Here is a 16,699-nt window from a genome sequence, read left to right as displayed (position 1 = left end):
CTGCACAAGGGTCTTTGACCCTGAATGCTGAATGGTCAAATGGCCCCTTGATGCCCTATGGTTGAGGTTGTCTTAGAGGTCTACTGTGATAAGTTTTAAGGCATTGTTGTGGATCTTTGAATCATTTTGCAGCTGTTCTTGAAGGAAGAAGACAAAACAGGTGTCTTAAGTATCAATGGAAAACAAACAGTTAAGACAGGAGGAACATCTCCAGGGATCCTGCCCATATTGTACATCTCTTTCATCCTTGGAAAGTTAAGCATGTATTATAATTGGGCTTTGTGAATTCATGGGTTTTTTTGGTTTGTTGTCTGGTTTATAGTACTGCCCCATAATCAAATGGAACCACTGTAGCTACAAAAATCCTAGGACACAGTATCTGTTGGTTTGCATGCCTTTATTATTTGAGCCTTAATGATGTTGCAGAGGCACACCACTTTAGCTCTTTGTGGTCACTTCCTGAACATATTTAAAACATGAGTCAGAACAGAGACAAGTCAGGAGTAGCCCTATTATAAAAATGGACTATGCTGGCAGGTGACTGGGCTGTACAACCTGCATTGAAAATTATATGAAAGCAGAATATTGCGCAAGAAGAGCTCTGTTGGGTCAGACTGATAGTCATGTGTCAGGGATGGGAACCCTTTTTCAGCCCGTGGGCCACATAGCAGTAGTTGACAGGACCAGAGGCAAAAGTGGGTGGAGCAATGGATATGACTCTTTCCTTTGTACTGTAGGCTACATTCCAGCCACACCCACATTCTGCTTCATTTTCCATCCAGGCAAGGAAGAGGCATTATCATAATTTAAAAACACATTCCAGTCAAGCAAAAGCACTCAAAGAAGTTGCAGAGCATGGCTGCTGAGGGGTGTGGGCTGGGGAGGAGGCATGGTTAAAGAAGAATCCAGAGAGCAAGAAAGACCTGGAGGGCTGCATTGGGTTCCTGGGCCTGAGGTTCCTCACCTCTAGCCTATCTAGTCCAATATCTTGTGTCATTGTATTTATTGGTGAACAGATTCTCATTAGTAAGGCTTGAAGGCAGTATACCTCTTCCATTATTGATCCCCAGGAGCTCCCTCCCTGTATTCTTTTCTGTTCACCTTCTGGATTGGGGCATACAACCCTGCATGGGACTGAGTGACAAATCAGGATTTTATTCTGAAGAAGCCTTTTGAAAACTGGCTGACATTTTGTGTGAGTGTGTGTTTAGGTGTTCGTACGATGATCCGTGCTCTCTTAATAACCTCATGTGAGCTTACCCCCATATAAATCTGACAGGCTTCATTATTGGATTCTGGTAGTACTTATCAGTGTTGCCAAGTTCAACCCACTCCTTGGTACATCTAAGTGTTGATCAACATGGATAGAATAATTTGAAGCTTCAGTATCTTTTCCCAAAGAAGTGCAAGACCCTTTTTTGAGGTGAGAGCTTGGAAACTGATTAAACAAGCACTGTCTTTAGTGACCTTTGTTATTCAACCTGGAGGCAATAAAATGGGTAGAAAGAAATCCTGATAGACTTATCGTTTGCCTTTTCAGCCAGACACCCGCCTTCTAAAGTTGGTCCTGGTAAATTCATGTAATAGACATTGAGCTCAAAATTCTTCAGATGGCAGCCAGCCACCTTTTTAAAGTGTTTATGTGGTACATACTCTTGCCTGGAAAAGGAACAAGTCATTGAACTGTAGTGCTGCAATCTGACTGAAAGAAGTCTGTTAACATGGAAACAATATCTGATGTGCATGATAAAAACACATTGTGAAAGTATCTGTCAGGTTAAACTTTTTTTTTTTGTCTGGGGAATACATCAAATGGATTCAAAATTGGCATTATGTGTTCTGGGGAAATGCAAGTTTTGCTTCTGTCTAGAGATTCTAGAAAGTCCATGCCATTTGCTCCTAAACGTAGATCTTGATGTGGACACCTGTACTCCTGGAAACCTTAGGTCAGACACTTCTTCCCTGTTGTCTGAGTGGACATGTGCAAACATTACAGAGACTTCAGCTGATGTCATTGTCTACTCTTGGTGAAAGCTGAGTTTGTGTAGGTATATTGGAATGAACTGGACAATAATGACAAACGACAACTCTCAAACCTCTAGTGTTTTGATGCCTATCTCATTTGTATTTCTGGCTGTAGCAAAGGTTCACCATGCTTGTGTGTCATGCCCTACAATTCTCTATAATTCCTGCAATTCCTGAGTTGCTTGGTGTTGAGGTGGGTCAGGTTATGACCTCTCCTCACCACTGTTCCCCAGCGCAGTAGTTTTTCTCCCCAAGGCTGACATTTATGTGTTTCTGGATACAGACTTGTAGGCTTAACTGGGTCAGAACCACATTCTGTCTAGTCATCTTCTTTATTACTGTAAATTATTGGGAATGGAAGGAGCTCGCATATCAGATGGACCGTTGGAGTGGGTGGGGGGAGCACAACTCTTGCTGCAGCAGTGCAGTCAGTTCAGTGAGGATCAAGTCAGGGTGTGTTAGGTTGTGACCTCACCTCAAAAATATTCCCAAGGGCAGTACAGTGGTACCTCAGGTTACATACGCTTCAGGTTACAGACTCCGCTAACCCAGAAATAGTGCTTCAGGTTAAGTACTTTGCTTCAGGATGAGAACAGAAATCGTGCTGCGGCAGCAGCAGGAGGCCCCATTAGTTAAAGTGGTGCTTCAGGTTAAGAACAGTTTCAGGTTAAGTACGGACCTCCAGAACGAATTAAGTACTTAACCTGAGGTACCACTGTACTTTTACTCATAAGAGTGTATAGCAACCATTCATTCCTATGAAAGAAAGCCAAACGGGCATTATTGGAAGTGTTATGGCAAGGATGTGCTGTCAAACTCTGTCCCCCAATTGTATTTCTTGGTCATTGTGCCAGAAGAGTGAATGGAATAGAATGATTGTCAATAGGGGAGTGGAGTAGAATGTGAGGAAGTGAGTGCTGGAAATTATCACTGAAGAAGAGAGTGGTTGAAAGGATGGAAAGAAAGAAGGAATTAGATGAGCAGGATAGTAAAAACATATGTAAAATAGTTTGCATATTTATTAAGGGGTGTTAGGTTAGAACTCTTGTAAGACGCCCAGAGTGGCTGGGGAAACCCAGCCAGATGGACGGGATGATAATAATAATTATTAATAATAATAATAATAATAAATAATAATAATAATAATAATAATAATAATAATAAATAAATAAATAAATAAAGAAATAAATAAATGTATGAAATGGCTTGTTGTTCTTCATGTAATGTTCCTTAATTAAATGTGGGTTAATGTTTCAACTGCCTGTGTTCTGATCTGGGTAGATTCTAAGAGTTAATTTTCCACCCCCCGCTCCTACCTACCTTGTGTGAATGAATATATGAAGAGAGCTTTGTTCCTTTTAAGTAAGTAGCTACCATAAGCAGGTATTTTAAGGGAAGTCAGGCTTCAGTGGAGTATCTGAGGAAGTGACCTAGTGACTACTGGGACCAGGCCTTTTTAAGGGATTCCTGGAACATCACAGTAATGTTCTAGTGTGACAGGACCCACTTGTTTAGTTTATATGGGGCCTGAGCCTGTGTGTGGCAAATACGTCTAAGCCTCTGGTTGAGTTTGATGGGAGTGTCACACATGTTCCATTAAAACCAAAGTGCCCAGCTTGGGCTAGATGGTGCCTGTAATAATAAAAATTAAGAAGACAGGTCCTTTCCCCAAAGATAATGCATACTAAACTTTGACAGCAGGAGCGCTCTTATAGTTCATTGACAGAGCAAATGACTGGCAAGCCGAAAAACCCAGGTCCTGTCCCTGGCATCTGTGGTTAAATAGAAAGGTCTTTTAAGAGCAGCATGAGGCCTCTGTCTGAGACAACAGAGAGCTCCTAATTGGGTGGCCTGTATTTGGCTTGATGGGCCATTTTCTGTCTTTCTGTAAGACTCTTCAATATGTTTATGTTGAAGAAGCCTATGGGGTACTCTTAAATGTAATGTATGAAGTGACCTTTTAGTCAGCACTAATGTTATTGCTGTTATTGTTGGTGGCGTTCTTTTTCTTTGCACCTCCACTGAAAGCTGGCTGTTAACTTTTTTCCCCCCTCCCATGCTTGCAGATGAGGAAGACGGTGTATGGGAGAATGGGCTTTCCTACGAATGTCGCACTCTGCTATTCAAAGCAATTCACAACCTGGTGGAAAGATGTCTAATGAACCGGAACTTTGTGCGCATTGGGAAATGGTTTGTGAAGCCTTACGAGAAAGATGAGAAACCTATAAATAAAAGGTAGGATACCTTGTGCATTTTCCTCCCCCCTTTCCTGCCTAGTGTGTTTTTTACTTGCAGCTTCAGGATAATGGTTATTTGTTTTGTACTACAAATAGAGAATGGTGAACTGATTCTTCATGCAAGTGCAGATCTCATGTGGTGATGGAATAGACTTCCATATGTTTGTAATTTTCTAAAATAGAATCTTCCTCTACAGCTATCCTTGTGCTTCTATCATTCCTTTTTATATTTGCTTGTTCTGATACTGATGGAGCCAGGATTTTACTTCAGTTGTTTCTTGTCCAGGCTGCTGTTGGCAGTATAAAAATACAAGGTAAAACCTCATGTAGAAGAGCTACAAAAATATTTGGTAAATTACTCTTTCAGAATATAGACAACGATGGAGTAGCCATTAAAAATACCCCCAAACGACAGTAGTATAAAACACTTCATTAAGACCAACTAAAAGTCACAAAATTGGAAGCTTTAGAGTTCTACAGCACTCTTAAAACTAGATATTAATGCCTTGAGACATCCCTCGTCTTCTCCAGAAGACAGTTTTGAAGGAACATGGGGGAAAGAACTGGAAAGCTTATTGGCTGGTTTGTGATGATTTAGTTCACTCTAATAAAAGGTGATATATCACCTTTTTAGGAATGCATGACAATGTTGTCCTCTTCTGCAGCATATTGTGTGAATTTTGTTGTTGACTGACAAAATGGTGAGCTGCAGCGAGGCTTGAAGAATGCATATTGGAAATACTTCATTACTTTTTTTTGTTTCCAGAGACATATTATTTCAAAACTGTAGTTGTTTTGCATCCCTAGACCATTCTTCTTGTGGAATCCCTTCGAGGGTTGCTTTATGTATTTCCTATAGGAAACCATAAAGTGGAATGGCAGGCGCATGTTTCTAAGGATGCAGGGTATGCTTGCCAAGGAATCCCATTTGGCCATGGGTCCTTGGCCCATCTTCATTGTTTAGAAACAGCACCTGTCATTCACACCATATGCTTGCTAGCGGGAGAATTTAAGGAGCTGCAATGAACATGGTTGCTTTTGCAATGCCCTCTTCATGGAGATCCACCTGGCATTCTCTCATAATTTAGGCACCAAGCAAAATCACTTCTGTTTCCCCATGCTTTTAAGGACCGCTAATGTCAGCTCATTTTAACTTGGAGCAGTTTTATTTTAGCGCTTAGTTTAACCATTTGTTGCTGTTTTAGTTCATGCTGGTTTGTATACTTTATTTTCTTATTTATTTCTGTTGCACTTTTATTCTTATCCTCCCAGGGAGTACAGTCGTATTTTGGTTTTCAAACAGCTTAGTTCACAAACAACTTGGAACTCGAATGTCGGAAACCTAGAAGTAGGTGTTCCAGTTTGTGAACTTTGCCTTGGAAGCTGGACGTCCCGCGCAGCTTCTGATTGGCTGCAGGAGCTGTGCCTTCGTTTCTGAATGTTTCGGAAGTCAAATGGACTTCTGGAACGCATTCTGTTTGAAAACCAAGGTACGACTGTATAAATTTGCTGAAGGTGTGGGATGTAAATACAATAAGTTTGAGGCAGCTTTCACTTGTATGTGTTCAAGCTCCTTTTTAACCCCTGAATATTATTTTAATCCTCGTATTCTGTTCTGGTGAAAGTTCTACTGTAGCCTGTGCCAGTTTTAGTCTGACAAAGAACAACCCAAACAATAATGTATTTCTTTACTAATAAATTCATGGAGGATTAGGCTGTCAATGTCTACTAGTCACAATGGTTATTTTACCCAGTGTTGGTGGCACTGTGCCTCTGAATATCAGTTGCTGAGGATCACAAGCAGGAGCGAGCTATTGTGTTTATGTCCACTTGTGGATTTACAAAGCCCACTGTGAGAAATGACTGCTGGACAAGTATTCTCAGTTTGGTTTAAGTTGGCAGTGTGGTGTGCTGCTTGCAGCCAGAACTCTTGGTTATGATTTTGTCTGGTTGTTAACTGTGCGATTCGTTTCAGATATGTGTGGCTTTTTTAGTTGATGAAGCAGAATCTATGCATTTAAGAAGCAAACAGAGTTTTAATACTGAAATCAAATGTGGTTCTTACAGCTGCTTTAATATGTTATAGTCCCAGCATTTTGAACTATTCAAATTATCTTTAAAAATGACATTGCCATCTAAATTTTGATAGACATCTTTAGAATTGCTAGTGCTTGAAGGATGGCACCTGTTAGCAGCTCTTCAGAAATGCTTTGTCAAATTTATGTCTTAGAAGTTTGTGAAAAGCAAATTTGTTTTGGCACAACCAGCCAGATACGGTACAAATTATAAATGTACAGCTCTGTTGGCAAATACTGGGTAATATTTTTTTCAAAATAAGTGCTAATTCTTATGAATACCGTTATAACTACTCTTTGCCCCAGATATTCAGCTAATGATTAATAAATGTCTGGAATTTTCACTTTTCAGAGACACCTAAGCAACTTGTGTTAGATTCAGATATCTTAACATAGGACACCAGTTGCTTTTGAGTTTGGGGTTCATAATTCCTGCATTGCAGGGGTTTGGATTATATGACCCTTTCGGTCCCTTCTGACTCTACAATTCTGTGATTTTAATTTTTCCCTCAAGTAGCTGTAGTATCTGGCGCACTGGTGCTTGGATGGGATATAATTTTCTAATAAGCTTATTGGGCATAACTAGCACCATCATGGTGAGATGTGCAAGAGCAAGGCAGGCTCTTGCCAAACATATTGTCTAGAATTCTCCAAGGCTGACATTGGAAGGGAAAAAAATCAATTCAGATCTGGGACCAACCCCCCACTCCAGAACACCAGACCACACAGGAGAGATATCCCCATAATGTTCTCCGAAAGTGAAGCATGTTTAATTGGAACAGAACAAGAGGAGGAACTGCCTTAAACCACAGTGCAGATTCCACTTCTAATCAGTGCTAGCAGTAAGCTCAGTTCCATCTCTCATCTCTCAAGTGGAAGATGTAACAGTGGCAACAAGGTCAAACAAGGCACAGGAACACCTCCCCAATGCGGGACTTCTGTTATTGATTTTATGGACCTCCCTTTCCCTTTTATCCACCAGATCCTCATCAAATGTGCACTGGTGCTACCGAAGTAATTTTTTAAAAATAGCAACTCCAGCGGCTCCCCTCGTAGCATAGGGATACTTCTGACGCTGAGAACAGAAGAGAAGCTATTTTGATTATTCTGCTCCTTTTGCCAGTCAGCCCTTCTCTCCTGGACTGAGGCCATTAGTTATGAAACCAAATACTTCAAATGTGTATGCAAGTACTTTTCTGAACACACACCTTTTTATTCCGGATTCCTCTGTCATAATTATAGTTAACTAGTAAAGGCTATTTATTTTTAAAATATTTATATCCTGCCTTTTCACCATATAGACCTTCAAGGCAGCTTACAACCATAAAAAATAAATAAATTGTAGTTTAACATCCAACAGCAGTGAAGGGCATATTGATTGCTGTTACAGGCTTGAGTGAATAGGACACACTTAGCATGGTGCATAAAAGATAATGATAGCACCAGCCAAATGTGTTTGGGAAGGGGGTTCTATATCTGGGACACTATAACTGGAGAGCCCTATTTCTAGTAGCCGCCCACCTAAACTTTGAAGGTGGGAGCATCTAAGGAAAAGGCTATGGTCACTGGTTGGGCAAGAGATTCTTTGGATACTCTGGTTCCAGACTGTTTAGGATTTTGTAAGTTAATAGTCCCCACACTGTAAGCTTCCTTTGAAAAAACGGGGGCAGGGGGATGTAAGAAGCTGCCTTAAGTGAGATTCTCTGCCCATCTAGCCAATTGTTGTATACCTAGACATGCAGTGACACTTCAGGGTCTCTGGGAAAGGCTTTTTACAACCATCTGCTGCCTGAATCTTTTTGAACTGGGGGTGCTAGGGATTTAACTAGGGACCCTCTGCATGCAAAGCAGGTGCTTAACTACTGAGTTGTTTTTGTAGTTACTGCTCTTAGTTTTCTCTTGAACTGGGTGGTCCAACATGCAGCCTGAGGGCCATATGCGGCCCTCAATGCCTTTTTTGGCAGCCATCACACTGCCTTCCCAAAGTGGGGTAAGTGAGACTGGGCTTTGGGAAGGGGAAGTGATGGCTCTGACAGGGTCCTAGAGTAAGGTTACCAGACGTCCCCGTTTCCCGGGGACAGTCCCCAGATTTACAAGGTAGTCCCCATACAAAGTCCATTGAAGTTGAAAAGTGTCCCCGAATTCATTGAAAAAAATCTGGTAACCTTATCCTAGAGCCCATCTATCCCCTTCTCAAACCCTTATTAGCGCTTTGCTAGCTTCAGGAAGGAGGTGAGAGGGCTTCAGGACCCTTCCAGCAGTGGCAGACCTTGGGGTCTCAAATTTCAGCAGTGCCCTGTGTGACACCCAAATTTGGTGCCCCCTATCTTTCTTCTCTCATTCTACATAATGGTTTCAGATCCCTCTGCGGTGCCCCTTAGGCTCCGCACTCAGTGAGACTGAACTGGTCATGCTCCCCTAAATCCATCTCTGCTTCCTTCCCAAAACCCAGTGCCTCACTTAGCTAACTTTTGGAAGGCAGCATGAGGTCTCTCTCTCTCTCTCTCTCTCTCTCTCTCTCTCTCTCTCTCTCTCTCTCTGTGTGTGTGTGTGTGTCAAATTTTGGCCTCACTCCCTACCCCCTGCAACAAGCAGCGTGCGGGCTGCAGGTTCTGTGTTGAAGTACTCTTGCAGCCCACTTGGTATGAAAAGTTGGCCTCCCCTGCTCTAGAAGTATGAGTGTGTGTTTAACATGAAATTGCTTTCCATTGAGTGGTCTTTGCTTCAAGTGGTGGCCTTTGGCTTTCAGCTAGATTTACACCTCTTGAGGATATGAACATGCAACTGTCTCTTCCTCCTTCTACACTTGGTGCAGGAGTTTGGAGACCTGAAAGCTTCAGGTACTTGCAAGTACATAGAACACTAAAACACACACACAACAACAACCCACAGACCTCTATAGCTGTTCTTGTATGAATATATGTTTTTAGAGTACATGAGGGTTTTGTGTGTGCATTTTGCTCTCACTCAGTGGTTTAATACCGTTAGCTGTCACTTTTTTTATTAAGGCCTTTCTTAAAAGGCAGAATCAGCTTTATATGTGTCAGCCCCTTAAGGTCAAATGGTTATAATTTCACCAATTCCGATGAGCACCTGATAAAGGAAATAACAATTGCCAGCACCTATGCTCCCTGTGTGAAATGATAGAATATGATGACCTGACCTCTAAAATGAATAAATGTATTGAAGGCTGCAAAGACTGCTTTCTTTCTTTTTTATTAGGTAAAACTTTTAATGAATAATTCACTTATCACTGAAAGGGCAGAAATAATTAGCCTTTTAAGTATCTCTGCACTTAGTCTGCACCCTTCACATTTTCCCATTGACATGGCCTGAGGACATTCTTGAAGGAAATTCCATAGTGGGAGTCAGACAGCTTTTCTGAAGTGTTTCGCTTGTGGTTTAATTTCAGCCACTTCTTTCTTGCAACAGCTCCAGCTGAGGAATACTGTACTTCTGCTGCTTGCAGGCAGGCCTCTGTGTGTGTGTGTGTGTGTGTGTGTGTGTGTGTTTTGTTTCCCAGGAAAAAACAGCCATATGAAGGCTTTTTTTTTTTAAGGGGAAAAATGTAAAATGTGTGCAGACTCGTTTTATGAAAAAAAATACTTCGCAGAGGGGAGAGATCAAGACATGTCTATTTATTTAGTACTTAATTAGATATTAAATCCACCCCACCCTGGGGGGAAACTACAGCTGCCTTTCCGGACTGAGCTGCTGTGCGCCACCTTATGGGCTTTCCCCATAAGGAAATTATTTCAGTACTATTTTATTCCATTAATGTGAAGCTGTTAATTTATTTTAGTGCAGTTTACTGTGTACAGAACAATCACTTTGCATGGAAGGAAAAGCAAAGAGTCTTGTGGTACCTTAGAGACTAAGAAATTTATTAAGGCATAAGCTTCGTGGGCTACAGTCCACTTCATCATATGCTTGAAGCGTTATCCTGATTCACAAGTGTTTGTGTGTCTGTGTGTGGAGTGCACACACAGAGTCACCCCCCAATATATCAAGCTCCAGCACATATATTGGGGGGGGGGGTTAGTAAAGAGATTAGAGGGAAATGAAATGCTGTTCACACTGTTCACATTCAATCTCTCAACTATGTACATATATCTGTAACTCAGATTAATGCTTCATACATTGTAGACTGTAGTGCACAAAAGCTTATGCCCTGATAAATTTCTCAGTCTGCCACAATACTTGTTGTTTTTGCTGTAAATGAGAGTTGCAACTTCCTGGCTCTCTTATTAATTTGAAAGAGTTTGTTAGAATAAACATTCATGTGGTAGGGATAAATACAAATAAAATGTAGAGAACACAAGATGTTGTATCTCAGCGAAGTTTTCGGGGCACCCTACACACTGCCCCATTGAAAGTAATGGAGGTTGCTTCTTTTTGATCCTGAAGTTAAATATTAGATTAGAAAACTCAAGTCCAATTGTATTGCATGTGCTACACTTGGAGAGAATTTAGTAGCTATTTTGTATGGATACGGAGGAATAATGTTCTTGCTTATTCTTTGTTCTGGCTTTAGTTTGAGGGTGGGGCTCCCTAGTTCTTACAGGTTAAGTGATCTCTGGCAAAAAAAAAAATTCTTGTGCAGGCTTTCCATAGCAAAAGAATAGTATCTAGTGTACCCTGGAATATTTATGGATAGTTTGTGATTTGTTTGTAGATTACAGAAGGAGAGTCTCTTTGATTAGAAAATGAAAGTTAAATCAGATGTTTATCATGGCCAATGGAGTAGGTGTCAAGAATGGGTCATCTGCAGATCACCCTAGCTCTTCCCTCCCTGCTTGGTAAAATGCATATTTTCATGGAACTGCAACAGTAATAGGAGATATATATATATATATATATATATATATATATATATATATATATATATATATATATATATATAAAACTATATTTTTCTGCAAATTATTTTCTTTTAGAAATGTCTTGTTGCATAAAATTAAATAGTAACATAATGAATGAACACAGCATGTGTTATGCATTTATAATTGATACAATACTAGCCTAGTCAAACATTAAAAACTTTTTTTCTGCTAACTCTCCCTAATCAGCGCTGTGTTTATGGGCAGATCACTTTGGGCATTATAAAATTATAAAATAATTCCTCCTTCCCAGTGTCTTAATACTGCCTCCCAAAAATGATCTAATGTAAGGAAAAAGTGTGCTATTGAGTTGTCATGCCTTTCAAGCAGCAAGTAAAGCTTTGTGTTTGTTTGAATGTAACCTTTTAAGCCACAATGACAGAACAATCCTACTCTAGGTGAGTGTGTGTAGGATTTCACCTGAGTGGATTTCATTATGCCTCCCCCACCATAATTTCAGCTTCTTTTGGCTATAGGAAAAACCTTTTCAGCTATTTGCACACTAAATAAAATTAACATGCAGTTAGTCAACAAAAGGGGAAAAAAGACATGTTTAAGCATGCTGAATCCGCCTGGGAAATGTCAAATTGACAATATGGTACATTGACATTTTGCTTTTATTCTGTATGATTCTCAAATTGATGCCTTACAACATGACATTCTGTGGTTGGTCCCTTGAATTTTTTTTTTGATGTGACTTTAAAGTCCATACAGTAGTTGAAAGTAGTGAATTTGTATGAATCACAATCATTTTAGCACCAAATTCTTGAGGTTTTCTGCAGTCAGGAGATTTAGAAACAACAACCGCAAGCTATAGCCTTGAGGTCTGCACATTGCTCATCTCTTTGTTTAAAATTCTTTTGACCCCAGTACGGGACCCCAAACACATTTTCCCTTCATGACTTCAAAAATATTATTATTTTTAGTTGCAAAGAATCATTCAACAGGGAGTTCAAAAGTCAATTTTATTTGAAACTTATTGTTGTCACCCCAACCCTCCACAAAGGGATCCTAAATCTAGGATTGTTTCATAATTGCATGGTAGAAAATTGGGATGCCAGGGGCTACTCTTGTGACTTTATGGAGGAAAAGATATTGAAGGTCCTCCCCAAAACTTTTTGCATATCTTTCTTATTGAAACTGTGGTCCCAAACACACCCTCTGTTGTAGATGAAGTTGCAGGTTGCTGCACCCTAGGGCACCCAAGTTAGGTTTTGTTTGCTTACTTACAGTGTTTATCTGAGTCAATGTTTATCTGAGTCACCCAATTACATTGTTCTCCAGAGAACATGAAATAATAAAATACTATATTAATATAGCATATCATATAACAATTGTAGCATACAACCTGGGGAGAAAGATAAAAACAGTTTTGCAGCATGGCTAAAAATATGTTGCGTAAACAGTGGGTTGCCATTCAGAACTGTTAAGATCATAGATTTTTAAATGCCTGGGAGAATCAGAAAGCATTGGGGGAGAGCGAAGCTTTGTCAATTTGAGGGAAATGGGAGCAAAAGTTGAAAGTAGAAAGCAACATTTGTAGTAAACAAAAGGAAAGTTTATTACCTGGGCTTGGAAACAACATATAGGCCTTGGCGTTATGATCCAGAAATGGAAACTAAACACCCCACCATCATCAACATGTCATAGTAACTGCAGATATATGAAACTAGACATGCATATTTATTAGATTTCTCTTCTTCATTCTAGTTAATAATATAAAACCTGCAAGTTCCATTTTCTCTAACAGGGGTTGTTAAGAACAGCAGTCCCCTGCTCCAGTGCCTACCTGGTAAAGTAACTCACTTGCAATGGATGACCTCCTACACTTCTCTTGTCTAGCCTCCCCCACTTATTTGTCACCTTCCAGGGCTAGGGATGTGGCATTCCCACTGTCTTAAGGTGATCTATTCTGTAGCAAGGGGATTGCCCCCTAAATTCAAAGGCTGCTTCCTGACAACATCAGCCATCACCCCCCTGATAACTCCCAGGCATGTTAAATAGGTAGCATAGCCCAGGCTGTCTAAGCATTGTGGACAAACAGCCTTTGAGTGTGTCCAAAAACCAATACACACCAGAAATCCAATTAAGCAGTTTATTTGATATTAAAGAAAAGAGGAAAGTGTGAAAAATGATGCAGGTGCAATCAAAAGGAAAATAAAATACTACACCAGAATATTGATCTATCTAATCCTATATGAGGCAAACTGTAATGGAGAAAAAATCTCGCTTGGTAATCTCTGCTGTTGGTAATCTCTGGAATTGGTTGTAGGATGAAGAACAAAAGAATGCAGGGAACATGTTGATATTTATGGTTTCAAAGATGATGATGATGATGATGATGATGATTTAAATGTGTATATCACCCTTCATCCAAAGTTCACAGTTCAAAACATACAAATGTAAAATGAAAACACAGAATACATAATAAAACAAAAGCAAAACTAACCAATAAACCTGTCTCCCACAGACACATTTAAATGTTAATCAATGCCTGGTTGAAGGGGAAAAATTTCATCTGGTGCCTAAAGATAGTAACAAAGGCACCAGGTGAGGCTTCTTTGCTTGAGCAATTCCACAAATGGGGAGCCACCACAGAAAAGGCCTGTTGCCGTGTTGACACCCTCTAGACCTCTCATGGGGGAGGCACACGAAGATCTTTAACTGAGCTTCATGGACTCCAGAAATGGGAATTTTTGTGCAAATTGAAAAAGCTACTCAACTCTTTCATGTGCCAGTTCGTTACTTCATTTATACTCACTTGTGTTCAACTGTCATCAGTTTCTCTCTCTTGACGCAAAAGATAGAGAGAGAGAGCAAATGGCTCAGAATATTGATCCTGCCACATTTCTTCTCGCCTTCTTCAGAAAAAGGGCTTGACACTGTGTTACAGGAGCAGTGTGTTTGGCAAACTCCCAGAGTGAGTATCTTCAGGTATTTGGTGTGGGAGAGAATTCTGGGAGTTTGCCAGGCATTTGCTCTTGCAACACAGTGTCAAGGCCCTTATCTGAAGCAAGGCTGCGTAAAAGCCTTATTACTGCCATGTTGCAGGAGCAATACTTCTGGCCATCTCCCAGATTGCTCTCCTACGCCAAATATCTGAGGATACAAAAATGTCAAACACAGCAGCGGTACTGTAATCACCTGTTAAATCTTAGTTCTAAAGCTAACCATAATGTGGATCGGCTCTGTAATTATGATTTTAATGTTGTCTTGAAATGAAATTTATTTTCTTTCAGAATGATAACCTAAGTTTTTATCTTGGTATACTGCACATTTCCCACCTTCCCCATTCCACCTGACCTGGATGTTTTAAGGCTTTGATAGAGGGAGGCAGCAAGTATTGCCCATTTCTTCCCTCCCCCAGACTTTCACACCTCTGAAACATACGTCTAGAGGGGTGAAAGCCTGAAAGAAGGCCTGCTAAATTGAGGAGGGTATATAAAGTCCATTCTGTACCTTCTGTAGTTCATAAAATATAGTTAACCGTGACTCTCTGAGCATAGTAGTAATTTAATGTTTGTCAGTTTCGTTTCTTTTCCTACATGTCAAAATTTGCCTTTAAATATAATGTGTCTCGCTTACACACAATGATAAAAATAAATAAATCCTAGTTTACTTACATATTGTATGCCAGGACCCTCCAGAGCTGGGTCTGAGTTAGAAAAAAAATAATATTTAAAATTCCAAAGAACCAGCATCAAATATTTAGGAAGCAGTCATGCTCAAAGCTAAAAATTGAGTTTGATTTCTATGCAAAAGGCTCAGTTTTAGGAGTGTGGCTTACTTGTTACCTAATATTTTTCTGTCTCTGGGTACTATACAATATGGTTTACATGGAGGCCATAGTTTAGCATTATGTGCAGAAAAAGCCTTTGTCAACCTTATACAGGGGAGGTTAGGTTAGTTAGGGCTTAGGTTAATTGCTTCCAGACTCACAGAAATGTGACTTGAAGGAAAAGTCGACTGTTAAGCCAGAGTGTTTGAATTTAAGTTTATGTTCGTGTGAGTTCATTGATTTAATTCTGTGGACTTTATGCTAACCTGTTTGATTCCTGTGTTGCTAACTTGTAAATAGCTCCATCAGGACTGAGTGTTGATCACTTAATGCTAAGATAGTTCACCCTATAGTTTCACTAGTTGCTTGAGCCTGTGTTTCTAGTTAATTCAAATGGTGCTTTCTCTCTCTCATTTTTAAACTTGCAGTTTTCCTTTTTTTCTCCCTGCTTCAGTAATGCCAAGATATTTTTTTTTAAAAAAAAGATACCAATTCAGATGAGCCTGAAGTGGGACCATGTACTGCAGGAGGCCAGGTGATGAATTTTCTTTTCTGCTGTAGACAGCTGGAATTGAAAGCTGCTGTAAGTAGGACAGTGCAGGATAAACAGCAGGAGCTAAGAGCATTGATCACATGATTGTCTCTTTGGAATATTGGGTTGCTACAGAGACCACTAAGAGACAAATTTAGCACTTTACATCAGGATGACGTTTTCCCTTGTCTGTCTGATTAGAATGTGCAGTGATTGTGGATTTGCCTGGAAAGCTTGAGAATGAGAGAGAGCTTTAGTGATCTAGGTCCCTCCCACCAGGCTTTGGTGTATACTTTCAAAGAAAAGTGTGCTCATTTCTAGCTTCAAATGAAATCACTATAGACTGACTGGGAAGATTTTACTCGAGGAAAGATTTGAGTGGAAGACTGTTACTTAGATCATTTGTATGTATGCATCTCATTTTATATTCTGCAAGGAGCTCATGGTGGCATTTGCAGTTATCCCATTTTATCCCCAGCAGTCCTGTTTGGTAGACTAAAGGTAATTTGCCAAAGGCCTCCTTATGAGTTCCTTGACTGAGCAAGGATTGGGTCTCCCTGGTCCAAGACCAGCACTTTCTGTTTCACTTACAATACAGTGGCTCTTACTGTTTAGCATTTAATTTTATTTAGAATTTTTCCACATAAAAATTAACAATCTGGTAATGTAGGATAGGAAGCTGGCTTATACTGGGTCAGACCATTAGTCTATCTAGCTCAATATTTTCTACACTGACTAGCAGTGGCTTTCCAGGGTTTCTTGCAGGCGTGTCTCTCAGCCCCACCTGGAGATGCTGGGAATTGAATCTGGACCTTCTGCGTGCAAGCAGATGTTCTACTGCTGAGCTATGGCCCTTTCCCAAATGATTTCAGAGTGAGGTTGGAGAATAAACAATTGTGCGTTTGTCATTCTGTAGTTGAATAATAATCAGTGACTATCACTTGCAGAAACAGGATAGGAAGCCATAGCAGAAGCAAAAGTTAGCCCAAGATACCATTTTTAAATATTTCATCATATATGAAAAACGGTCCATCAAGATTACTAATGACACTTCATTGTTTTTTAAAAGTACTTTCACAGACAAAAGCATGCTTTCTTTGTGCTACAGCTTGCAGCTGCTACAATTTTAAGTCTTGTATTAGAGGACAGAGGGCAGAAGCTTTGCTTTCAGT

General features: G+C 40.1%; 1 protein-coding gene and 1 long non-coding RNA gene across 2 annotated transcripts in view; one reads left to right on the top strand and one right to left on the bottom strand.

Annotated features, from left to right (window-relative positions):
- LOC308574419 overlaps positions 1–16,699 on the bottom strand; it is a 198,239-nt gene that overhangs the window by 37,874 nt on the left and 143,666 nt on the right. The gene's annotated exons all lie outside the window — the stretch shown is intronic.
- Positions 1–16,699, top strand: part of MED13 (mediator complex subunit 13) — a 100,184-nt gene that overhangs the window by 23,593 nt on the left and 59,892 nt on the right. The window contains exon 3 of the mRNA XM_081171942.1: positions 4,092–4,260. Within this exon, the coding sequence (XP_081028068.1) occupies positions 4,092–4,260 (169 nt within the window). The remainder of the gene's footprint in view (positions 1–4,091; positions 4,261–16,699) is intronic.

The sequence above is a fragment of the Podarcis bocagei genome, assembly GCF_964188305.1.
Source record: "Podarcis bocagei genome assembly, chromosome: 15".
In the NCBI taxonomy this organism is placed as follows: domain Eukaryota; kingdom Metazoa; phylum Chordata; class Lepidosauria; order Squamata; family Lacertidae; genus Podarcis; species Podarcis bocagei.
The sequence above is the reverse complement of the archived record's forward strand: the minus strand, read 5'-3'. Positions and strand labels throughout refer to the sequence as shown.